General features: G+C 41.8%; 1 protein-coding gene across 1 annotated transcript in view; it reads right to left on the bottom strand.

The window, feature by feature from the left end:
• LOC147881646 (ubiquitin carboxyl-terminal hydrolase 7-like) overlaps nucleotides 1-9,780 on the bottom strand; it is a 134,663-nt gene extending 124,883 nt beyond the window's left edge. Inside the window, exons 1-2 of the mRNA XM_087401690.1 lie at nucleotides 9,619-9,780; nucleotides 9,254-9,396 (exon numbers count right to left, since the gene is read on the bottom strand). Of these exons, the coding sequence (XP_087257816.1) occupies nucleotides 9,254-9,396; nucleotides 9,619-9,628 (153 nt within the window). The 5' untranslated portion in view covers nucleotides 9,629-9,780. The remainder of the gene's footprint in view (nucleotides 1-9,253; nucleotides 9,397-9,618) is intronic.
• Between the last annotated feature and the right edge of the window lie 17,487 nt (nucleotides 9,781-27,267).

Raw genomic sequence — 27,267 nt, forward strand, 5'->3', positions numbered from 1 at the left:
TAGGACCCGAGTAGCTTGGTAGACGGTGATCATGCCGCAAGCACTGGGAGGCTTGGGTGTCATTGATCCGGTGATGCAAAGCAGCGCCCTTCTGGGCAAGTTGGTGGTTCGTGGCCTCACCCCAGGTGCAGAGCCTTGGAAGCTCCTCTTACAACGAGGGCTTTTGAGGAACACCCCACGCACTGGGGGACAGTGGCAGCCTTCACATAGATGGATCTTCTCAGAGACCCCCCTTACGGGGAAGGGCCCCCCTGATGAGGAGCCTTCATAGGGTCTGGCAGAGACTGGCAAGGGGTCTCATCCATGCTGCGCCCAGATGCAGAGAGGAGTTTAAACGCCAGCCCCTTATGTGGCACCCAGAGGTCAAAGATCGGGAGGGACGTATGCTTGAACAACGGACTCACATTGGTTGGGCACAGTGGGACAGTGGTCCAGCAAGGTCTTTTGGCCGTTGAAGTAGACTACCTATGGAGACAGAGGCGAGGCTTGACGCCCTAGCGCATCTACGAGGGGCAAGGCAGCGGATGAGCGAGATTGACTTAGCCATTCCTGAGTTCTGGTGGGAAGGACTTCACGTTTGGAGAGACAGCACATGGTTGGGGCAGTTTTCCCGTACTGGTGTTCCCTTGAGGATATTGATGCAGCGCGGCAGCACGCACCCCCGGCTTCTTCCATGTAGGACCTGGAGGCCTACTTCAGCCACACACTGAGCATGACCCTCAGATGGATGGGAGTCTTGATGGGATACACTGGCAGATGATCAGAGAAGTAGGACATTTGGGGAAGGAGTGGCGCATTAACCCTCCCAGTATCTCACAGCAGGACGCCTCTAGATGGCGCCTTTGGCTATGGGAGGGTAGACCCCTGAGGGAGGTCCAGTGGGCTCCGGGAGTGGTTCTGGCCCTCTGGGGGTGGCCTAGCTGAGACGGTGGATGAGGTACCCTTCTTTTCCTACACCACACAGATTGGCAGGAGGCTTCACATGAACTCGTCAAGGTGGACCCCCTCGAGGGAGAGACATTCAGTGACCCAGAGAGTGCCCCGGGATGTGCGCTCCAAGTTTTGGACATGGTTGTGGTCTAGCTTGCGGCCAAGGAAGATCTCATACTTCTTCTCGCTGGCCGCCCACAGAGGCTTGCCCATCGGCCCGTGGTTGGAGCAGATGCGAGTGGAGGGGCAATGCCATTGTTGCTCCAATGGTGTCCAGCAGAGTATCCCGCATTGTCTGTGGAGCTATTGTAGCGCAACGAGGATCTGGATGAGAGCCCTCAAGACCATGACACGTATGCAGAGTCTTCATAGAGACTACACCTAGGGGATGGTGGCTTGGTTGACAGAGGGAGGACAAGCGTTGCAGATTGATGATATCTCCCCAGCCTACCGGATACAGGATCAAAGCATCCAGAGGATTACACTCCACAAGGAAATCCCCCCTGACAGCCTAGCTCCCCCTTCTCCTAGGGAGGACAATGTTTGGGAGGTGGTAGCCAGCACCACAGCTTGGAACATTTGGGTGGCTCCCTGCAGTCTTGTGATGGGTGAGCACCCTGTTCCACCCTCGACTACCCTAGTTGCCATCTGGCAGGATATCATCTACACTACGGTCCGCCTGGAAGCGTGGGACACCGGGCTCCAGGGCGACTATCGAGAGGCGTGCTCGTTTGTGCAAGGCTTGGCTTGCAGGTGTTTTCTACATCTTCACTCCGCGAGGGATTCGCTGGCTGTATAGTCCCCCCACTCGCCTGTTAGCCCCAGTTCCAGAGATCCCCTAGGCAGTGAGCTGGGTTTCTCTGGAACAAGCCGGTTTCTTTCTTTCAGCCTTTTCCGTTTTTTTCCATACTCAACACCTTCAGGGCGGCTATCTTGTATGAAATCTTTCAAGAATTCCTTTCTTTGAAAAAAAAAACCTGAAATCCTAGCCATGTTTACGTCAAAAATACTAATTAGTTTTTATCAGGAGCTACTTGTGGTTACTTTCTACAGGTCCCCACACTTTTATGATTGAGTTCTCCCACTTTTCATTCATCAAGGAGATCATTGTACATATTTTGAACTTCGATATTCATGTCCTAGGTCTTCTAGATTACGCCAGGTTCCGTCCAAGGGTCTACATTACTGTTGTAATTGAAGCTAAGATTCATTGTATTAAAGAAATATACCTAGGATCAGCCCAAAAACGGGGTGTACCTCATTCACACCCCAGTGGGTGCTGGATTCTTCTCATTTTCTCCTTTCTCCACTCTACCCTTCATGTAACATCTGGATGATATGTGAGTGTTTGTTAATTTTGAAATAATGGCTATTTACAATTCTAAGTTTATTGAATGATTTAACTAGATTGAAAAGTCTCAAACCTTTCTCCACTGCGTAAAGACTATCTCAGCTTGGAGATACGTTAAAACTTAAGGATAGAAAGCCTTCAATATGGGACATTGGTGGAATGTCAGCCTCCCATAGTAGCCATTGTTATGGTGATAAAGGGTTTGCTTCTCTCGTTGAAGATTCTTTAGGGTATATTGTTATCGCATATACTCATTATTTTGCATAATTTTCTAAGGGAACTTCCATTGAGGACTCCTACCTTTTACGATTGATTGAAAAACAATTTAAAAGTTTTCTCCTGACGTAGAAGAATAAGCAGAATCCAAGGTCTCTATCACAGTTTAAATCGACAGTTCTAAATCCAGCTGCTTCAGAACAAAGATTATTTCTCTTGGTTGCAGCTCTAATGATTGTGCTTCTCTCTTCCAACATTGAAGCATCTCTTCGTAAATTTCAGCAGAAGTTTGTGATTTTTTGAATCTGAGTCTATGCATGTTGGAATATTAGGGTTATTGCTGCACCAGAAAGGAGCTCCAACATAAGGGTTATTGCTGCACCAAAAAGGAGCTTAACACCTACAGCATGGCCATGTGGGCAGCAAGCATGCTGCCACATGGCAGCGTACAGTTCTTCTTGTGTTAGTTTTGGGACAGCCGTGTGGGACATCCAATGTGTCCCAAGCCAGCATCTAGGGCTGACTGTGTGCCCTGATTTAGGGCTGGTATGTGCCCAGCGATTAGCCCAGTTGCGTGCAGATGGGCGGGGCTGAAAGGCACCTGTAACAAGGGCCTTTTGCTGCCCATATAGGTGGGGTCAGCCACCTGGTCGACAGCCAGGTCTGGTTGGGTCGTTTTGGGGCAGTTGGCCCTGTCTGGTTTGGCCAAACCCTAGGGCAAGTTGGCCATCTAGGGAGGGCCATATACTCTATAAATAGGCAAATGCTTTTTTGTTGAGCAGGTACTGAAGCTTACAGACATGTAGCAGTTTGGAAGAGCTCTACAGTAGAGGGTGCACTTTTGGAGCTATTTTGTACTTGATCGACATGTATGGTTATGGGTTTTTGGCTGTACGTCTCAGATTTGGAGTGTACCCTGTCTACTTGTGTGGACATGTGTGAAGTGAGTATCCTAGCAACCAGACTTCCGCATTCACTTGTGGTCATAGGTTGTGATTGATGCAAGGTCATTCTATATTCTAACATGGCGTTTGAACTAGAGACACACACTTAGGTGTGTTCTCTAACATTGCAACTATTCATTGCTTCAAACTACGCAGTTGCTCTTCATAAATTAGTGAAGCGAGTTGTTCATGGATGTGTCCAAATTTCAAAGATCTTCTTTAAAAAGATTAAATTCTTTTGGTGTTAGGAAATTATCCTTGTGGTCTTTATTGCTGAGAAAGTGGAAGCTTTTGCACCTGCTTAGCTCTTAACACTAGTCAATCTACTTTAGGTTTAGGGGTTTAGCCTCTCTGAGATGATATAAGGATGAGCTAGCTTGCTCGGAGGGAGCCTTTTGGCAAGCCCAAACATCAGCCATCATGTTATGTCCACATTTGGACATAACATGGCTAGCATTATGGAGGTCATGTTAACCTAGGTTCATGCAACCTAACCCTGGGATAGTTAAAACATGAGGTACAGTTAGGGATTGAACTTTATACAAAGATCAAGTTGAAAGATCCAAAGTTTAGAATAAAAAAGCTAATGGCTGAATCTTTTGAGCTGAGATTTGACAAAGATAGATGCAAAGTGCTAAAAGTTGAGAAAACAGCTTTATATTTTGACTTTTTGAGGCTAAATAATAATGATCATGACATTGACTTTAAAAAGAAAAGATACACAAAGGTAGTAAGTGTTGAAGGTGTTTCCTCTTGGATAGATTTTCTTTTAGATAAACTTTACATCACAATAGGTGATTCTTTGTTTCAACAAACGATAGAAATCCCTATGGGGGACTAATTGTGCTATCTTTTTAGCAAACTTTTATCTTTTCACTTATGAATTTGAGTATATGCAACGTCTTATTTCTATCAATATCTGCCCCATTACAGCGAGTCAATTCCTTTTATTCGTAACAGAGAAGAATGGAATGGGAAGGGATGCATAATAATGAATTCCTCCATTGCCTTAAGGAGAGAGGGAAAGACTACCATCAACTCCTTCTGAAGAGGATCCATTAGGTGAAACTTATACACACCTTGACTACGATGATTCCTGAAAAGAGTTACTGTCCTCTTTCCAACAGGAATCTGATGATAGAGGGTTCTCTTTTGGAAATGAGAGGAGAAATGAGTTCATCCAAGACCAAGGTATGCACATGGATTCTAATCCAAATGTGAAGAGAAGAGAGAGAGGGTCTCTATTGATAAGCTGGTTTCTCAGCATAGTAATATGATTGAGCAGTCCATAATGACAAACCTAGAAACAAAGAGGGTTCTAAATTTTGAGGAAGACCTGAGTACTCCAAAAAGAATCAAGTTTTAACCGTGAGAGAGAATTGAATTCCCAACATATGATGGACTAAGGGAGTGTTTCTCAGCCTAGTAATATGATAGAGCAGTCCATAGTGACAAAGCTAGAAACAAAGAGGGTTCTCAATTTTGCTCAATTTGGAGGAGGAAGACCTGAGTACTCCAAAAAGAATCAAGTTTCAACCACGAGAGAGAATTGAATTCCCTACATATGATGGACCAAGGGAGTCTTTAAAATTCTTAATTGGATTTGCGATTTTGAGCTTTACTTTGCCCATCAAGACAAGACCGATCAAGAGAAACTTGCTCTTGCTACGTTGCATCTACAAAAGGCTGCTTTAATGTGGTGGTCCTTTTCACAAATAGGTAAAGAGCTATCCTTGAATGGGCCAAGTTTGTGGAGCAGCTGAAAGCCACTTCCATGCCACCAAGGCATGAAAAGACCTTGACCTTCCATTGGGAAGGGTTTAGGCAATATGACAGTGAGAGTATTGCTGAATTTACAGCCAGGTTTTGGAAACTCTCCTGGAATTACCAAGAAAGAATGAGAGAGAGAGACGAATAAATATCTAATAGGCCTAAACCCTCATGTGAGGTATGAGGTTGAAATGTTTGACCCACCCTTCAATAAGGATGGTGGCTCAACGTCAAAGACTAACAACATACCAATCTTTAGGAGACCAAATCGGTTCAAGAACAAGGGAAAGGCTCTTGTCTGTAATGTAAAATGCCAATCACGTCTCGGATGGGTACCTTTTCCTTTCGTGACTGATGAAGAAAAGAAGAGAAGGCAAATGTTGTGGATGTAAGAAACACAAGCTAGGGCATGTATGGCATAAATGTCTTAGACAAATTTAGTCAGAGGGAAAGCTGAGGCATCGAAGCAGAAGTGTGAGGCTTCTATCTCCTCATCCCATAAATCTACCATCACTATTGAACCAATACTGAATGCTGTCCGTTCAGCCAATACCTTTGGACTTTATGACCTTTTCAAGGTATATGGGCTTATGAATGGACAAAGAATAGTTTTATTCCTAGATGCCCGGTGAGATCTTTATTAACTGAATATCCCCCTTGCATTTAAGAAGAGATTTTACGGTTCTCCTTCGTTTTATTCTGTTCATTCCTCCCTATTTCCCTGGTAAATGCTGATGGATGCAATTATGACTTAATGGGTGATAGGGTGGTGAAATTACTCCATCTTAAAGAAATGACACTCTTATGAGCTTTAGAGGTCATAATGAACAAGAAACATCCATAGCATGAAATATTTCTTTCCATATATCGATGTATAGAGGATTTGATAGTAGCTCCTTTACAGGATGTTTTGATATGATCCTAGGTAAACCGTGGTGCTATGGTTTCAATTTTGCTATACATCCTCATACTCATCATTGCTGTTTTGTACACAAGGATGAGAACATACGAATCATAGGGGATCGAGACGTGTATTCCATTCCATTAATTACTCCACTCAAGGCAAAAGATGATAAAAGTAGAACACTGTAATCTCGTGTACATACGTGACTCGAATCATATCTCAAAAGAAGATCAAGGAAGACATGAGTTCCTTAGAGCTTATGAGGATTGATTTTCTAGATTTAAAATGCCTATGGAAAGAGGAGATGATCATGCCATAGACTTCGAGCTAGGAGCTTGTCTTGTAGGATGAGTGGGATAGAAATAGAGAAGGTAGAAAAATAGATTGATGATCTATTGCAAAAAGGCCTAATTTAACCAAGCAGTTCTCCATTTAGAGGAGTAGTATTATTATTTAGAAAGAAGGATGGATCATATTGTATGTGTATAGATTATCGAGCTTTGAATAAACTTAAGATTAAGTTTTGGTATTCGATTCCAAGAGTGGATGATTTATTAGATGTGCTTAAGGGTGCTAAGGTCGTTTGTAAGTTGGATTTAAAATCGGTATAATTAATTGCGGATGAAAGCATGAGATGAACATAAGACTGCCTTTCACACTCTTACTAAGGATTGATTCTTCCTAAATGTAAAGAAGAGTGAGTTCGTCTATAGTATTTGAGACACATTGTATTTATTGAGAGAATTCGGGTTGATCCCAAAAAAGTCAAGTCCGTAATTGAATGGAGAACACCCAAAACATACACGAGTCGAGTGTAGCTATTATTGCACGACTTGCTTTCCCATCAATAGATTTATTAAAGCAACATTCCTTGTATTGGTTTAGGAGAGGTTCATCAAGTAGCTTTTGAAGACCTTAAGAAAACATTGGTCAGTGCACCAATGTTAACACTCCTTGAGGTGGACAAGGAATTCTTTGTGGTACACATGGATGTGAATGGTATCTTAATTGGAGTAGTGTTGATGCAAGGAGGACATCCCATTGCTTATGAGCGTAGAAAGCTTCAAGAGGCTGAGTTAAAATAACCTGCAGAAGTACACTGAGAAAGGACACAAATACTACTCCTATTGGGCAAGCACACCCACATAGAAGCCATCACTTCCTAGTATATAGACGGGGGATAACTAACTTTAACGCCATTGCCAAATATTTGGGATACCAGGTAAGTGTGAATGTGACCCCCACCCAACAGTTTGCTCTAGTTATGAAGAACATCAAGAGGAAGCTATTCATTTGGAGCTCCACTGAAGGGGTACATCACGTACAAGGCATTTGTAGACGTCCCTTATAGATTGGCACATCTATGCCTCTCAACTAGCTTCAATAAAGAGGGTTTAGACAAGTTTACTTGCTAGGCTTTTCTCCGACATAGGAATTTCTTAGAAATAACAAGATCATGGACTCTTGTAACTCAATGAGTAAGTACATTTGTCAAAAAAGAGACTTCTATTAAGTAGGAAAGAAACTCGCTAGAGCAAGCTCTGTGCGGAAATACAACATGCTAGGCATGTAATAAAAAACACCTCAGAAGAATAAGGTAGAAAGAAACTAAGGCTGAGGCTGAAAATGCCAACTCAACCCTATAGAAGTCTCAACAAAGAAGGAAGAGTCTTTCCAATCCTTGAGAAAAGTAACTCTCCTGGAGGAGGCTGCTCAAGATGATCCCTGCATGTTGCCCATATGGCCATCAGAGTGTGTACCGTATCTATCCAAGTACTGGCCAAGGTCAAAGAAGGGTGAACCTGAGAACCCTCCATAGCCTCAATGCATCTGGCTCTCCAAATGTGCCATGCTGCGATGCTAGCTAAAACCTCCCATGGAGAGTCAACCGAGGAATGAGCAGCCCTGAAGAGAGTGGCCGCAACATCCTCTAGAGAGCACGACTCCACACAGTGTCGTCGGATGTGAAGAGCCCAAGAGGAGTCATGTCTCTTAAAGAAAACCTGGGGCCCTGAAAGAGTGAGCCAAGCCACTGATCCCCATGTCATATAGAAGGGGTGGCAAACAAAAGTGCTGAAAGGTCTTGCAATCCCCTTCCATATGATTCTCACCTATCTGCAATCCCAAAGGAAGTACATTTGTCATACGTTGCCTACATGAAGAAATCAAACCTATCATGTCAATTTCTAATCTCTTCATTGTGATCTCTGCAATGGATCATGACGATATACAAACAAGTATGACTATTGCTTATAGTCGACTTAAACTCCTCTTGGACTAAGGCTCGTGCTAATGTTCCTTGCAGATCAGTTTGTCTGCCTTGCAAGCATCCACATAAAACGGATACCCATTTGCTCCTGAAATCAATAGAGTCTGCTGCAGGAAGCAGATGTCTTTCATTTGTTATAACCAACTTAGCTGCACTAAAAATCTAGAGACATGTATTTATGAATGACATTAAATAGGGACGGAAAAGCATAATTTCAGTCCCCACTGAATACATATAAGTGATGATGAAATGTGTAGAAGCGATATGGCAATATGATGCCAATATGTTCATGTATTAAGCTATAAAAATGGTGGAGAAATCCAGCTAGCACCCTCTTACATCTATCTGCCAATTAAGGCCAAGATTTGCCAAACGCTTCAAACGTTTGTCTAGTCTCTACAGCATTAAGACGGTTATTAAGCAGAAGCAGCATTCGAACCTTCGGAATTCTCTTGTTGCAAAGTTTACGTAGCTTCAGAACAGAAAGCACCTTAAACACACCTCTCTTTCCAATTATTCCACATCTGGGAAGGATACCCATGAAATCAACACTGCGCTGTTTCAACACTTAAGGAGGGTGAGTTGTGCTGTTACAACCATTCTATGCTGCATTTGGAGATGCTACAGGCTATCCACTAAACAATCCTTAACACGTCAGATTTGTGGTCAAGGAGCGAATTCAAAACCATGACATAATCACGCTTGGAATGATATTTGCAGAAGAGATACAGTGCCTGCTTGAACACTTAACAAGCGTGAGCCAATGCCGACAAGTCGACCAAGAGCCTTACAATACGCTTCTTTAGTTTCTACAACGTAAAAAGAGACATTGCATCTTCCAGGTTTATTCGAGCTTCAGAAGCATGCACCTTCAGAAGACCGCCCTTCACCATTATCTTTTGCCTCTCCGGAGGCACACCCGTGAGATCAAATATTTGGCATTTGAAGACATAAGGAGGTTGAGTTGTATCAATTTCCACTGGAAAAACTTCTTTCTGCCACTTAACGATCACTGCATGAATCCAGCAATCGCCAGGAAAGTAAGTGGAAAAGGATCAATCCAGATCCATAACTCATCATTGCAGAGAGAAAATTAATACAACTTTGAGAATAAAAAATACAATCCGATCTAAATACAAATGATTATGGGAAAACGTCCACTAGGGGTAGCTAGGAAAAGCATAAGGTTTTTGCATTTTGGAGAAAAAGGACAAAAGCATGAGCAAAAATGTACCAGTCAACATGATGGCGAAGCAGAAGACGAGCAGGAAGCGGCGAGATATGAGGTTTGAGTGGAGCAAGGCAGAGGGTTAAAGAGCTCAAAATTGGTGTAGCTGCGAACAGAGCACGTAAAGCGCACGCGTATCTGATTCCACAGACAATGTTGATAAATACCGCCCCTCTCCTTAAATTGTTGTTAATTAGGTTTCAACTCGGCTATTCTAACGACACACAATAGTGTTCAAACAAAACATTTTTCTCAACAAATCACAATACTTCGGGTTTCAAATTTTTCCTAAGAATTTGCAGCTTTTTTAGCTAAAATATAACTAAATTGCCTACAATTTTGCAGATTTTTCAAAATTTTACGGGTGAAAATGAAAATGTTGTTCATTGTATATAGTTTGCAGGTTTTCTATGAACACTGCACACAAGGGTATAGCAATGGTTCTCCTAATATGAAAGGTAAAATCATCTATTTTCTATTAAAGGAGACGATGATAGGTGTAAATTATTGATTGGTGGTTCAGGTTTGCCATGTGTGCAAGGGACCCTCCTCCTTTAAATGTTCATTAGTCATCGCTCCAGACTTAGGTAATTTCTCTGCGCAACGACTCCACACTCCGCACTTAGGATTACGTAATTCTCCTCCTATTTAATGGCTCTTCGCCAGAACTTTCCCTCCGCACTCAAGATTACACACTTCTCCTCCTCTTTTTGGGCTCGGTTCTCATCATGTAACATTGATTCGTTGAACGCTGATTATGGTTTTTCAAAGAATAATTGGTCTTCCTAGTTGTGTGTTCTATTGCTTCGTTTTGCGCGGAAGGATTTGACAAATGAAGTGAATATTTTCTCCATTATCAAAGAATCCTTTGGCAAAGATGAGCGGATCGTTACCTCCTTGGCTGCCTATAAATCATGCTGGTTTTTTGCCTTTCGTACTATGTTATTTTGCACGTTTCATTTACCTATTGAATCGTTTCACATGGCAGAGTTCGAAAGCACCCCTCAAGCAATGGAACTAAGATAGTAACACGTTTGGGAGGGGTATTTCATTCTTATATACTTCATACTTTTAGTCTTCAACTTCTAGTGTTTGGTCATCAATCTCCGAGCCTTTGTGATGCACTTCTTTATTTACTGCAGAAATTGTGAAGAGGTATGGGAAGGGCAGATAGGCCGAGATGGTATGGAAGGTGACAGCTTTGGATTAGATGGTATGTGCATGTTGATTCTGTTTAGCTTCTTGTGATTCTTGTTTTGTCAGTGTTCAAAAGTCATGAAGTTGCTACCCTTTGTGTCAGACTTATGTGTTTTGTTATAGATATTGTGAAGACATATGGCAAGGGTGTAGAGGCCAAAACTGAAGGAGACACCTTTGGATACGGTGGGTGCATGTCCTTTATTAGGATTTGTAGAAATACGATGCAGCGAAGAGATCGTTTGACAACAACAATAGTACAATAACAAGAGAATAGTCACAATAGAGTAGAATAAAAAATCTGTATCAAATACAACTGATGGTGCTATCCACCCATGCGCTCTCCAATAGAGCTTCGATGGCGATCTAAACAGAGTCTGGGTGGAGAAGGACTGGAGGTAGGGGTATTGGCATTTGATGTTGAGGCTTGAGAAGTGGCCTCCTTATATAGCCCTTCGTAGTAGACCAATTCCACCACATTGGTGGGCTAGCAGTGGCACATGCATATTGACTTAGCAAAGCGTGTGACTAAGTGTGAGGACGGTGGCACATGTTTTCTTGACTTTTGCCACCGACCAAAGACCATTGACCACCGACCATCGATCATGCGCGCGAGGGCAAATTCACATGCGAATGATCGCACACATGCAATGGAAGGCATATCATCACGGGCTCGTTGGGGGCGTTGCCCTCACACCCCCGAGGAGTACATTGATCATTCTACCATCTCCTAACCATCAAACAGTCACACTAAGACCTCATCTAGTGTCAAAAATAGGACCTACCAATGTCCAATGCTCACACCATGGCTTCTCCTCATAATGGGGGCCTTACAAAAGGACACTATATGTACAACAATGGGAGTGAATTCACACCCGCTAAAGGTCCTCTATGAGCAAGAACTATTGCTTGCAAGTTGTGATCATCATATGCAAATGGAAAAGCTTTTACATCATCTTCACTTGTCCCAACCATAGAACTCACCTCATCGTTACTAAAAGGTCCTTTATAAGCAAGAACTATTACTTGCAAGTTGTAATCATCATATGCACATGGCAAAGCTTTTACATCATCTTCACTTGTCCCAACCATAGAGTTCACCTCATCGTCACTATCCTTTCTTGGATTGGAAGAAGCTTTGCTTTGCTGCAACGGGTTAATAAATGTTGTATATGATTTTTTGCAATGTTAAATAAAGCCATGTGTAACTTTGCATGTACCACAATTGTATGTAATAACATTCAATAGCTTTAAATTATTTTTTGGGTTCAAATGCTATCGATATTATGGTTTTTAAGGTTTCCAATACACTTTCACAACAACTTATGAATGTTGATTTTGAATCAAAATACACAAGAATCAATCAAAAGTTTTCAGAAGTAAATTCTTTTAAATGGTGTGGTGAAAATTTTCCTATAATGCTAACGTTCTCATTACATTTCGACAAAGAATGACTATCTTGTTTACTTGCAAATTGAATGTACTGATAGACTCAACTGTGTCACTATCACATTTGTTATGGCGCATGCATATGTGCATCAATTCAAAGATAAGCTCCAAGTGGAAGAATTTTATAGGATAGAAGATGCACGATGCTTAAGCAAAACATTTTATCTATACGAAATACACCCACAATGTGGCAATGATACAAACATCTTGAACTCCATACACATCATTGGAACAATTGGCCTTGGAATTTCAACTTACTACAAGAATGAAATGCATCTCATAGAAAAACAATATTGCATCAATGATAATGTTGTCTACTTGCTAACAATATTTCAACCTCCATCCTCATAGACAACTACTATAATGAATGTCTATAAGTCCCCAAAAGCACAAGCAAATACTCGTATTCTGTCACTGGACCTCATGCTCGTGAGTTTGAATCTTGACATTCCAACATATATCCTGGGAGACTTCAACATTGCCTAAAGAATCAAATCAACTAACATGCAAAAACTTCTCATGCTCACAAAATGATACAATATGGAATAACTAATTCACGATCCAACAATTCATAGTTTCACATTAGATCATATCTGGACAAACCTGCACTGACAACTGGCTTGCAAGAGCACACTACACATATTGGTCCGCTAACTATTCATTGATACATATTGGTCCACTAACTATTCATTGATATATAATACTCTTACATACACATGAATGCACACAACTATCGAATACACCTATGCCCATATTTGGTAGGCCTCATGAATATAATTCATCTTTTTTTGTAGCACTTTCCCCGTAGGGGTAGGCTATAGCATCGTGAAAGATTCTCATGCAACACCGGCTTACTAAATCTCAATATAGAAAGTTGTTGGACTCTGCAGCAATCCCTCAACTGTTGAGTCAAGAAAATCAGGAGAGAGAGCGCGCAAGCAAAGTGGATGTACAAGGCTTTTGGCAGATTGTTTATGATCTTGGATGGTAGTCATGAGTTGTCAAGTTCAATGCTTTTTGCAAATTGGTGAACCGCATGATATGAATGTGCAAGCTTCAAACTTGCAAGTCTCTTGTGCAATCAGCACCCTATGCCTCACGTTTTTCTTACAAAGAGATAGTATTTTATATTACAAAATAAATGATCCAGCTTCTTATGACAGGAAGCAAGTACAACAAAGCATCCAAACAAGACTATGGATCAAAAGAGACTCTGTCACAAGAGATAAAAACTTGAAGTGAAGAGCTTGAAAACCATGGCAAAAAACTTTTTTTTTTCCTAATATCTTCAAGGATCTAATAACCTCAGCAAAATTTTATTTCCCTAACTTTTCCTACTTACTTGTGATATGTTAGTAGACTTAACGTAACTACTTGAGTGAGGTTAAAGTTAACCCTAACATCCTCTTCCATTAATACCCATTATAGTATGCATAAAGTGTTTTTTGTAAAATATCTTTACACTATGATGTCCATTCTCGGAGCTCCAAATCATTGAGCTTCCAATTGTGGTCAACTTGCCCTTTCTCTACATGTGCTCATGGCACCACAACTCTCAACACCTCCCCTTGGTGCCATGATCCTTTGGCTACTGCAAGGTGGTTAGATGTGAGTTGCAAGATCAAATCCTCCCTTGGGTGCTTATATGGCTACTCTCAGGTGGTCAGGTTTGAATGCAAGAATATAAGATAAAGGTGGAAAGGATTTTGCTTCTCAATACATGTTGTTCTTGTCATTCTGCTCATGGCTTGATGATGACTCCACGTAGTTGACCTGCTGGTTCTTCAATCTGAAATCTTCTTCCTTGTGTCCCAGCTTCTTGCAATGGTGACACTTTGGTTTGTTCTTCAGTCTGCATAGTGACCCATCCTTTTGTAATGGTAGCACTTCATTGATGTTTTCCTGAACACAATGCTTGTTCTTCATTATAGCTGTTGCATGTTGATGTAGATGTTGATGTCGATGTCGATGTCGATGTCTTCAACTCTCTTTCTTTTTCAAGAAGAGAGGATTCACATTCCTCAAACTTTGGATCTGCCAAATTCTTCAAAGTGGTTGTCAGTGAGCTGTAATTTGCAGGCATGCTTTTAAGGAGAATTGAAAGTGCATCTTTTTTCCCTACTTTTGCATTTATACCTTCTATTTGGGTCATAATGCTTTTGATTTTGTTGACAAGTTGTGCCATTAATTCATTGAAGCTCATGTGCAAACCATAGAATTCAATCTTAAGATGAATTTCTTGGTTTTTGGCTTTTGCACCAAACACTGTGTTCAACTCATCCCATGCATCTTTAACATGATCCTTGGAGTCTATATGATGAATTATGTTTGGACCCAAGTGCAACCAATGAGTGATAGTGCTGCTTCGTCTTTTTCCATCCAGGCATCATTTTGTGCAGTGGGTGTGATGGGAAACGCTCATGAAACCTTCAAATCCTTGAAAAACATAGCAACACTCTTCAAAAATACGCACAAACTCTCAAAACTCACAAACGGAAGAGATAGAACAAGCCTGCTGGGTACAATCTCCCCCCATAGGTGTGGTGCTCTCCTTCCACCTCTTATGTATTTATATATATTCCCCAAAAAGCTTCTGAGCAAAAAATCATACAAAACCTCTATGCTTTCCTCCATACCCGATTTTACAAAAAGCCCATCCACCTTCTCGAATAGCTGGCTTTTTCTAAAAATAAAGCTTTTTCTAACTTTAGTTTATACACTTAGCCAAGCCACTAATAATCCAAATTTCAAATATGTACATAAGCTTTTGTAATATCAAAAATTAGGCATAAGCCATGTTCATCCCCGCATCACTAGAGTTGCGCCTACGCGCCCAAAATATGGCGGATCATGCTTGCCAGATGCCCTCGCTCGATCAATTACTCTTCCCTTGAATTCACACGATCAATAGTAATCTTATGTTTTCAAACATAAGATAACCTTGGAATTAATCACCATAATCAATCAACCTTTCAGTATTATAGCAACGCGAAATCAATAAATCACAGATGAATGGTGCACACATGCAACACATACCATCTCATGGTGCACTTGATGCTACACATGAATAAAATCGTATGGATGGTGCACACATGCTACACATACCGTCATCGCGTAAGTGGTGCACACAATGCTACACATTCATATAACCACTGCAAATGTATATCCAGCCATGTAGGAGCACACATGCATCACTACGGAACATCGAGCACACATGCATCATCTGCGTGATAAAAATGCTGGATCTCACTAAACTAAATACTGAAGGATTAAATTAATGGGATAATTCCAATTCTGGTAACATCCCTCTTGCTTGAAATCGCAATTGCCCTCAATTGCATGACAAAAAAGTAGTCAATAAATCAGGGTATTGGCAAAAATATCGCTCGGGCATCCACAGCATCCTCAACGGGGTGGTTCTTAAATATAAGAAGATAAACAGGATACGAGTTTCCACGTCTCATTTGAGTGACTTGTTGATCAATGATCTGGTTTGGCTCTAAGACTGGGTCTCTCCTTGAAGCAACGATGCATCGTCTAAAATAGGGCGAACTAGTGGGTCTACATGGAAAGGTTTCAGGAGGTGCACATGAAAAGAATTATGAATTTTCCAATCGGGTGGCAATTCGAGCCGATAGGGATTGTCATTAATGCGCTCCAAAACTTTAAAGGGACCATAGGAAGCAAACTTAACTACAGGGTGTGTCTCAATACTCTTCAGTCTACACTTCTCAATATGTAACATGACTAGGTCACCTTCAGCAAATACAACTTTCTTTCTACCCTTGTTTGCACATGCAGTATACACAGCTTGAGCATGCTCGATATTCTTTTTGATAGTAGCCAAAATGCTAGAGAAATCTTCAGTAAATCGATCAGCATCCTCTACTTGGTGCTTAAGGTGGGTCATTGGAGTAGGAATGGTCTTTCCATAGACAATTTAGAATGGAGATTTGCCTGTAGCAGAGTGCTTAGTATTGTTGTAGGCAAATTGTAATATGTGTATAAATTTGTCCCATTTGCCTAGCTGACTAGACTTGTAAGCACGTAACATGTCACAAATAGTATTTTGTGTGACCTCGGTTTGGCCATTAGATTTAGGATGACAAGCAGTGGAAAAATCTAACTTCGTACCAAGATTGTCAAAGAGTGCGGTCCAGAAGTTACTACAAAATTTACTATCCTAGTGTGACACGATTACTTTTGGAAGGCCATGGTGTATAAAGATGTGCTTGATGAACAAATGAGCAACTTGAACTGCGTCAAGGTCTTCTTACAAGGAATAAAGTAAGCCTGCTTGCTGCTAAATCTATCAATGATAGTCCAAATCATATTAAAACATGAGCTAGTCGTAGGAAATCCAGTAACAAAGTCCATAGAAATCTGCTCCCATGGGCCATTAGGAATTGGTAAAGGCATAAGTAAACCTTGATATTAGACATTGTGCAACAAAAGTTGCAACATCAACTTTAAGCTTAGGCCAGCAAAAATCTTGAGTTATAGTCTGATACGTAGCAGCGACACCTCTATGTCCCATGTAGGGTGGTTGACATACCTCTTCTAGTACCAAGCGTCGAGATGGTGCAGTGACACACAAGTGCTTTTCGTAGAATAGATAGTCATTATAAATGGAAATGCACTTTTACCTGAATAACACTTACTAGAAGGGGTGTAGTCGGCATCTTCAGTGTCATCCTCATCTCGCCCTCTTGCTTGAAAGATTTATCATGGGATCCATCATCAATGTAGTTGATCCGTGCGGAGTTGTTGCGTTGACTATTACTATTGGTACATCCATTGGTTCTCCCTCCATTGCCTCTGTTATTGTTGGTACCATTCTTTGCTTGGGTACCTATCTTGTGTGTAGCAAGTGGATTCTTTGGACATTCATAAGAGTAGTGTCCCTTCTCTTTGCATTCATAACATGTGACAAGTTCTTTGGTTCTTCGATTAATACATGACTTAGTAGGTTTCCAATTAGACTTACCATCACGTCTACCAACTTTTCCACTTACACCCTCCTACTTGAAGTATGAAGTATGCTTCTTTGCTTGAGGGGTGTGGGTAGTAAAGCTTCTTCCCTCCTTTCTTTTTGACTCTAATGCCAAATCCATAGCATTACAAGCTGTAGATGGTCGAAGCATACGTACATAAGCATGAATAGTAGGGCATAAATCCTCAACAAAGGTACGACATTGCAATTGAAGTAGAGAGGAAAGATATTTCTTGGTGTATGCGTCCACACTTTCATTATCCAACTACCTCAATCTTCGCCATTGCCTGCAAGTATCCTCTTCAAACTATGTAGGTAGGAAGCGCTTCTTGATTTTATATTTGAATGCTTCCCATGTCTTTGGAACGTGAGTGCTTTCGGCAACCACACTCCACCATAATTGTGCACTACTTGTCATGTGACTCGCAGCAAGTTTTACCTTCTCGATCTCATTGTACCCCTCTCCCAAAAAGTATTGATTGAAAGAACTAATCCACGCAAGTAAAGCTTGTCCATCTCTTTTACCATCATATTTTGGAAAAGAAAAAGTTTTGCGATTAGTCTTACCAGACTTCTTTTTATCACGAAGCTTGAGTGCTTTCAAGATGGCCTTTCCCATGTTGTCTTCATCGCTGGACTCATGTGAAGGAATAGCGTCATGATGTCATCGTAGTGAAGTCTTCACACGTCGCTTCTTCTTCCTTTGATGTCTCATCTTGCTTCTTCCACGCTCACTATCACCGGTGTCTGATGATTTGCTACTTTCACTTTTTTCATCATCTCTGTCCTTCATACGCTTCTTTGTGACTTCAATCATCTCTTTTAACACTCGATTTGCGCATTCTTCGTTGGCTTTATGTGTGTCGCACATGTTGCGCATGTACTCAAGTTCCTGCTCAAGGTCCCGTGCATGATGTTTCCATGCATCTAGTGAGTCTGATGCATGCATAGGTTCCTCGCCCTCAATCGATATAGGTGGCTTCCAAGTTGTCTTCACTTGGCGTAGAGCATCTTCAATCTCTTAACGTTGTTGCTTCTCATGCTGATAGCATTCTCGCCATTCTTCCTCAGTAAGTGTCATCAGTGTTGAACTTCTTCTTGACCGATGGTGATCGTTTCAACATCGCAAGTCAACATGGTTGATGTAGTAGTGGCGGGGGAGGGTGACAAACCCCATTTGATTGGTGCAGTGTTGGGAGTTGTGACTAGGTCACATATGAAGGGTGACACTAGTAAGGATGACTCAACATCAATATCGGAGGCCTCATCACCAACTAATACCAGCTCAGTCACTAGAGGAGCATCCCCACCTCCTTCCTCCAAGGTGGACAGTGGGCACAGGACTGCATCACCCTTCTCTCCTGTAACTGGACTAGAAAGGACCCGAAGGGCCCCACAGCCATCAAGACCTATCAATAGCTCTAAAACTACCTCAGCTCCAAGTGAGCAATCTATGCCTTCAAGGTACCAGGAAGTGGTCAGGAGTGTCGCCAAAGATCTTCAATCTAGTTCTGAAGATGAAGGCGTCACACCTCAGTTCCCTTCCCGCAAGTCCAGAATAGTGAGGTTTGCAACAGAAGTGACAACTTTAGGCCACATCCTCATCATGATGTAGATCTTTAGAATAACCTATCTTTGATGGAATACGCCTTCCAGACATAGTTAAGTATGTGCATGGTGCAAAGAAGAAATCACTATGAAAGGAAATACACACAAACACAAGACTTATCTCAATTCGGTTTCCAAGCTTTGAAAGTGGCTATTTGTCAAATAGTATCTCTGTGGGCTCTCAAACTCACACAATTCCAACAAGTGAATCCATGTTGCAAGGTATAAAGCAAAGCTTGTGTCTGATAGCACTTGTAGACTACCTCTTGCTCTTGTGAACACTTGCTTTTGAGATTCTCCTCTTCCAAAATTTGTTGGGTTGCTCCCTTGTTTGCACTTTTGCCTTGAAGGATATCTTTATGGCTAGAAACTTCAAAGAAAAGAGCAACAAAGTGACTTGATCTAGTGGATAGTCACACCAATTTTTAAGGGGACTTGAGCTAGAACAATACCAGGATGGGGGACCTCCCAGGAAGTTTTAAGAGCAATCTCCCAAGGCTTCCTCGCGTGCAGCCAATAGTGCCAATGATGCCTTCAATGCCAGGTATGCCAAGGACTATGCCTTGGTCACCACCTTGGTCATACGCTTGGAGGAGCTAAGGTGTGGGTATGCATTCACAGTCTTCGACCTGTCTACATATGAACAATTTCTTTTGCTGCAATTTTTTTTTCACTGCATGTTTTCCTGCCTGTGAGCCGTTTTGTACTGTTCGCTTTTGCTACTTCAACCTTCGTTGCGCTCTTGTGCGCAGTGTCCGCAATCTGATGCATGTTACGATTTCTTGTTTGAGGATGCGGGGTGTGTGTGCTTCCCATTCTATGATGACGAAACCTAGCTCGGATGCCACTGCCGATGCGAAATGGTCATGGAACCTGCAAATCCTTGAAAAACATAGCAACACTCTTTGAAAATATGCATAAACTCTCAAAACTCACAAACAGAAGAGACAGAACAAGCCTACTAGGTACAATCTCCCCCCATAGGTGTGGTGCTCTCCTTCCACCTCTTATGTATTTATATATATTCCCCAAAAAGCTTCTGAGCAAAAGATCATACAAAAACCTCTATGCTTTCCTCCATACCCGATTTTACAAAAAACCCATCCACCTTCTAGAATAGCTGGCTTTTTCTAAAAATAAAGCTTTTTCTAACTTTAGTTTATACACTTAGCCAAGCCACTAATAATCCAAATTTCAAATATGTACATAAGCTTTTGTAATATCAAAAATTAGGCACAAGCCTTATTCATCCCCGCATCACTGGAGTTGCGCCTACGCACCCAAAATATGGCGAATCATGCTTGCCAGATGCCATCGCCCGATCAATTATGCTTCCCTTGAATTCACACGATCAATAGTAATGAAATATTTCAAACATAAGATAACCTTGGAATTAATCACCACAATCAATCAACCTTTCAATATTATAGCAACACGAAATCAATAAATCACAAATGAATGGTGCACACATGCGACACATACCATCTCATGGTGCACCTGATGCTACACATGAATAAAATTGTACAGATGGTATACACATGCTACACATACCATCATCACGTAAGTGGTGCACACAATGCTACACATTTATACAGCTGCCGCAGCCATATATCCAGCCATGTAGGAGCACACATGCATCACTACAAAACAACGAGCACACATGCATCAGCTGCGTTTTCATCCGATTCAACCTGTGGTATTTCCTCCTTGAGGCTTGAGATTTTTCAACCCTCTGTGTATCCCTCCTTGTCAACAAGATGGGTAAGAAGCTAGCTTGTACTCTGCCAATGCATAGGATCCTCTTATTTTGTACTATGGCTTCCTACTCTTTTACATTAGCATAGAGATCCACTCTATTGACCTTGTTGTTGGCATCAACATCCATTTCTTGCTTGCCTTACCTCACTAAGGTGGTGATCATCTCCTTGATTGTTGGTGAAGACAAGCATTTGTACTAGTGGAGATTCATGCATGACCTTTGCCATGATTTCTTGCTTTCCATGATTTTCCATATCCTACAAGCTAAAGCTTGAGCTCTCTTAGTTCTTGATCTAAGTAGTAAATTTCCTTATATGGGTCTTAGATGATACTCTGTTTGTATGTTCTTGCATAGGGGGTGGGTGTCCTTAGGGCTAGAATGGCTCAGTATAAGGGTTTGCTTATTGGGGCTAAAGTTGCAAATGTCTTCATCTTGGGAAACTCCATAATGGCTTGTATAAATATGAAAGAGTATGAGGGTTTGCTTATTGGGGCTAAAGTTGCAAATATCTTCATCTTGGGAAACTCCATAATGGCCTGTATAAATATGAAAGAGTGTACTAAATCTAACCCCCATGTTGCCAAGATTTCATTCCAACCTAGGGTGGGTAGGAGCTACCTACATCTGATTTAGATTGAACTCAGATTAGCCTACAAACTAGGCCTAGAGCAAGGAGCCGAGTGGTAGTTCATCAATGACCTAAACTATGGGTAAAAACCTGTGGATAGAGAACTTGATGGTGGCTTGGGGTAGGGAGATGAGTGGCAATGATGTGATAAATTAGGCCCAGAGCTGGAAGATTGGCCATGATGATGAATCCTACTCTGCTAGCTATTTGTTTGCTCTAGTGGTGTGACCTAGTTGCTGGCCTACTGCAGGGAGGAAGGAGAGAGAGAGAGAGAGAGAGAGAGAGAGAGTGAGGCAGAGGAAAGGGAGAGGGAGAGGGAGTAGGAGAGGGAGAGGGAGAGGGAGAGGGAAGAGAGAGAGAGAGAGAGAGAGAGAGAGAGAGAGAGAGAGAGAGAGAGAGAGAGATGCCTCACATGCCTATGAGACAAAAACGAGTAGCTACTACAACTTCGAGTAATAAAGAGTTAAGGAGCGCACATGGTATCTCAACTGAAAATTATCTAGGACATATTTATGCCTATCATAAAGTGGCCTTTATTACATCAGTTTAAGATTGAGACTCCTTTGGTTTGGATATGGAATCCCTAATATAATATTTTTCACGAGCTTCCTTCACTTATATGAGTTCAATGTTTGTTTGTTAGAGCTATTTTGGTGCTGCTCAGATATCCAGATTGTTGTATCCTTTTGTCTGAGAATCTTAGTTCTTCTTACCTTCCCTCTAAAATAAACCTAAACTTGTGTTTTCATTAGAGTGATGCAAATTTATCATTTTTATATCATTCAACTTGTGGTATTTCCTCCTTGAGGCATGTGATTTTTCAACCCTCTGTGTATCCCTCCTTGTCACAAGATGGCTAAGAAGAAACCTTGTAGTCCTCCAATGCATAGGATCCTCTTGTTTTGTACTATGGCTTCCTACTCTGTTACATTAGCATAGAGATCCACTCTATTGACTTTATTGTTGGCATCAACATCCATGTCTTGCTTGACTTAGCTCACTAAGGTGGTGATCATCTCCTTGATTTTTGGTGGAGATAAGCATTTGTACTAGTGGAGATGTATCGCATTTGTGCATGACCTTTGCCATGATTTCTTGCTTTCCATGATTTTCCATATCATGCACTACACTTTTCTCCCAAGGGGTGCAAGCTAAAGCTTGAGCTCTCTTAGTTCTTGATCTAAGTAGTAAATTTCCTTCTATGTGTCTTAGATGATCCTCTATTTGTATGTTTTTCCATAGGGGGTGGGTGTCCTTAGGGCTACAATGGCTCAGTATGAGGGTTTGCTTATTGGGGCTAAAGTTCTAAACATCTTCATCCAGATCGTTGTATCCTTCACTTGTGTGTTTGTCTAAGAATGTTAATTCTTCTTACCTTCCCTCATAAGCTTGCACTTGTGTTTCCATTCGAGTGATGCAACTTTATCATTTTCATCCCATTCAGCTTGTGGTATTTCCTTGTTGAGGCATGCAATTTTTCAACCCTTTGTGTATACCTCCTTGTCACCAAGATGCCCAAGAAGCCACCTTGTCATCCTCCAATGCAAAGGATCCTCTTGTTTCGTACTATAGCTTCCTACTCTTTCACATTAGCATAGAGATCCACTCTATTGACTGTGTTCTTGGCATCAAGCTCACTTAGGTGGTGATCAACCTTGATTGTCAGTGGAGACAACCGTTTGAATTGGTGGAGATGTATGGCATTCGTGCATGACCTTTGCCATGATTTCTTATTTTCCATATCCTTCCACTACACTTTTCTTACAAGGAAAGCAAGAGCTCTCTTAGTTCTTGATCTAAGTAGTAAGTTTCCTTCTATAGGTCTTAGATGATCCTCTGTCCCTATGTTTTTGCATAGGGGGGTTATCCTTAGGGCTACAATGGCTCCCTAGGAGGGTTTGCTTATTGGGGCTGAAGTTGCAAATGTCTTCATCTTGGGAAACTCCATAATGGTCTGTATAAATATAAAAGAGCCTAGTAAAACTAACCCCCAAGTTGCCAAGATTCATTCCAACCTAGGCGGGGTAGGGTGTTCCTACATGTGACTTAGTTAAACCTAGATTAGCCTACAAACTAGGGCTAGAGCAAGGAGTTGAGTGGTACTTTACTTGCAACCTAAACTATAGGTAGAAACTTGTGGATAGAGAGCTTGGTGACGGCTTGGTGTAGGGAGATAGGTGGCAATAATGCGATGAATTAGGGCTAGAGCTAAAAGATAGGACATGATGATGAATCCTATTACTAGCCATTTGTCTGCTCTAGTGGTGCAACCTAGTTGCTAGGCTGGTGGCTATGCAACCAGGTTGCTGGCTTGCTACTGGGAGGAAGGATCAAGAGAGAGAGAGAGAGAGAGAGAGAGAGAGAGAGAGAGAGAGGGGGGGGGGGAGGGGGAGAGGGAGAGAGAGAGGGGGGGAGAGGGGGAGAGAGAGAGAGAGAGAGAGAGAGAGAGAGAGAGAGAGAGAGAGAGGGGGGGGGGGGAGATATATATATATATATATATATATATATATAGAGAGAGAGAGAGAGAGGCCTTACATGCCTATGAGACAAAAACAAGTAGCTACTACAACTTCGAGTATCAAAGAGTCAAGGAGCACACATGGGATCTTGATTGAAAATTATTTGGCACATATCTATGCCTATCATAAAGTGACTCCTTGGGTTTGGATTTAGAACCCCTAATATAATCTTGTGAAATGCTATTTTGGAGCCCCTCAAATATCCAAATCATTATATCCTTTACTTGTGTGTTTGTTTGAGAATCTTAATTCTTCTTACCTTCCCTCTGAAATAAACCTGCACTTGTGTTTCCTTTTGAGTGATGCAACTTTATAATTTTCATCCCATTGAACCTGTGGTATTTCCTCCTTGAGGCATGTGATTTTTCAACCCTTTGTGTATCCCTCCTTGTCACTAAGATGGCCAAGAAGCCACCTTGTAGTCCTCCAATACATAGGATCCTCTTGTTTTGTACTATGGCTTCCCACTCTTTTACATTAGCATAGAGATCTACTCTATTGACTTTGTTGTTGGGCATCAACATCCATTTCTTGCTTGACTTAGCTAATTCAGGTGTGGTGATCATCTCCTTGATTGTCGGTGGAGACAAGCATTTGTATTGGTGGAGATGTATAGCATTCGTGCATGACCTTTGCCATGATTTCTTGCTTTCCATGATTTTCCATATCCTGCGCTACACTTTTCTCCCAAGGGGTGCAATGAGCTCTCTTAGTTCTTGATCTAATTAGTAGATTTCCTTGTATAGGTCTTTGATGATCCTCGGTCTATATGTTTTTGCATAGGGGGCAGGTGTCCTTAGGGCTACAATGGCTTAGTATGAGGGTTTGCTTATTGGGGCTGAAGTTGCAATGTCTTCATCTTGGGAAACTCCATAATGGTCTGTATAAATATAAAAGAGCCTTTTAAAACTAATTCCCCAAGTTGCCAAAATTTCATTCCAACCTAGGGTGGGTAGGAGCTACCTACATGTGACTTAGATTGAACCTTGATTAGCCTACAAACTAGGCCTAGAACAAGGAGCTGAGTGGTAGTTAACCTGTGACCTAAAATATGGGTACAAACCTGTGCATAAAGAACTTGGTGGTGTCTTGGGGTAGGAAGATGAGTGGTAATGATGCAATGAATTAGGGCTAGAGCTGGAAGACTGGCCATGATGATGAATCCTACTGCTAGCTATTTGTCTATTCTAGTGGTGCAACCTAGTTGCTAGCTTGGTGGCTATGCAACCAGGTTGCTGGCCTGTTGCTACTAGGAGGAAGGAGAGAGAGAGAGAGAGAGAGAGAGAGAGAGAGAGAGAGAGAGGCCTCACATGCCTCTGAGACAAAAATGAGTAGCTACTATAACTTCAAGTATCAAAGGGTCAAGGAGCGCACATGGTATAACTACCCCCAAGTTGCCAAGATTTCAATCCAACCTAGGGTGGGTAGGAGCGACCTACATGTGACTTAGATTGAACCTAGATTAGCCTACAAACTAGGCCTAGAGTAAGGAGTTGAGTGGTAGTTGACGTGTGACCTGAACTATGGGTAGAAACCTGTGGATAGAGAACTTGGTGGCATCTTGGGGTAGGGAGATGAGTGGCAATGATGCAATGAATTAGGCTTAGAGCTAGAAGACTGGCCAAGATGATGTATCCTACTACTAGCTATTTGTCTCCTCTAGTGGTGTGACCTAGTTGCTGGCATGGGTGCTATGCATGGTCTCCTAGCTATGGCCCTATAACAAACAAGTGCCACTACCACTCCCATTGTGCCTCTAATCTGATGATCATGGAGGGAAGGTCCCCTAGTCTAATATGTGCCTCAACCCATTGCCGAGTTTGCCTTGTCTCGACACTGGGAGTAGAGGATGATCCTATTTGGTAGAGAAGATGCCAGAAAAGAGGCCAATGCTGGGAGTAAAGGGTGATCCTATTTGGTAGAGTCTCTCCATTGGTGAGAGATGCACATGCAAGTAAGATGAGGTCCATCAAGTCAAATGCATCTGTAGCTCCCCCCCCCCCTGGGCATTGCATACACATTGGGCATTACATGGATGTTGAGAAGAATGCATTCGTAGCTCCTCCCCTTGGACGAGCATTGTATGATTCATTGTCATCCTCACTTATTACCTTTTCTTGTCATGGATTCTATCTTCATGTCTCTCAAAAGTATCGCTCATCATGTAGATATACTGAATTTAGCAAGCATGCACAAAAGCTCAATGGAATTGCTCTACAATACAACCGAAACTTCATGGATTATGATTGTGCCAAAACCTTGTTAGGTAATATCTAGTCCCTTGCTGATGGAGTCCAAAGACTCATCCTAGGATCAATGAGAAGGCATCAGAATAGAAGTCAAGCTCTCCCCTTTCCATTGTCTCTATGTCAGCCTCTCCATTTTTTTACATGATCATTGCTCTTTTATTTGGTCAGTCTAGATGATTTCATACGACTTTTGTTTACACATTTCTGTCGTTTAAAGCATGTTGTAAGCCTTGTTTTTATTTCTATTACTTGTGGAATTGGGTTATCCTTGTTCACATATGTGTATATATGCATGCATACACATATGGACAAGAAAACAAGTGTAGTATACTAAATGCACATTAATTGTTTAATGTAAGCTAGCTCTCTACATATACTTACTTTGACATAAAATCTTAACATTGTAACATTATAACATAGACTATACTAATAGGATACTAACATTATACTACAATTTTAACATATACTATGCTTACATAATAACATATACTATACTACATTAACTTTATTTTCCTTATATTATAAACTATACTGTATTATTAATATGACATTATTACTCTATCCTAACATTATAACATTGCTCTATACTATATTGACATTATATAATTATCACCATTTTGCGAGCGAATTGGTTCGTCAAGTTTCGATGCTTCATGTAGGCATTGGTAATCTCACTCATCGAATTGTAGTACTAACGTGCAACATGAATGCGAACGATGTCACAAGGACCTCCGGATCCACTAGTACTGACAACGAGGCTACCCCGTCGACCAAGACGGTCTCTCTCTATTGATGTTGTAGACAGAGACTTGCACATGGAGCCGGATGTTCAGCGGACTTCACAAGATGCTGGTGATGGCATACTGGGACACGGTGGATCCAAGTTCGGATCCAAAGTGGCTCACAGGTGAATGCGCAAGAGCCCTGTTCGTCGCCAACCACAATCTAAATGCGGATAATGTGGTGTGTCCCTTTCCAAGGGTCAATGTGTGTTAAGTGAGCTATCTTCACTGATAGTGGGTGGTGTCTCATAGGTGGTTTGTGGTTTGTTCTTCACCCCACGCTCAGAGCCAACTACACGCAACAGTCACAGGACGCACCAGCACCTCCATTGCTCCAAAACACTAACAGAAGACGATGACGAGCCATCTAGCACCTCCTACACACCCAGCTTCAACAATGCCCTATGGCAACCCAGAAGCCAGTCGAGACGAATAGCCCTCCATCAAGCTGCTCTATCAGCAGCGCCCCTA

The sequence above is a fragment of the Dipteris shenzhenensis genome, chromosome 30 (assembly GCF_047967505.1).
Source record: "Dipteris shenzhenensis isolate YYH24624 ecotype China chromosome 30, Dip_SZ_1.0, whole genome shotgun sequence".
Taxonomy (NCBI): domain Eukaryota; kingdom Viridiplantae; phylum Streptophyta; class Polypodiopsida; order Gleicheniales; family Dipteridaceae; genus Dipteris; species Dipteris shenzhenensis.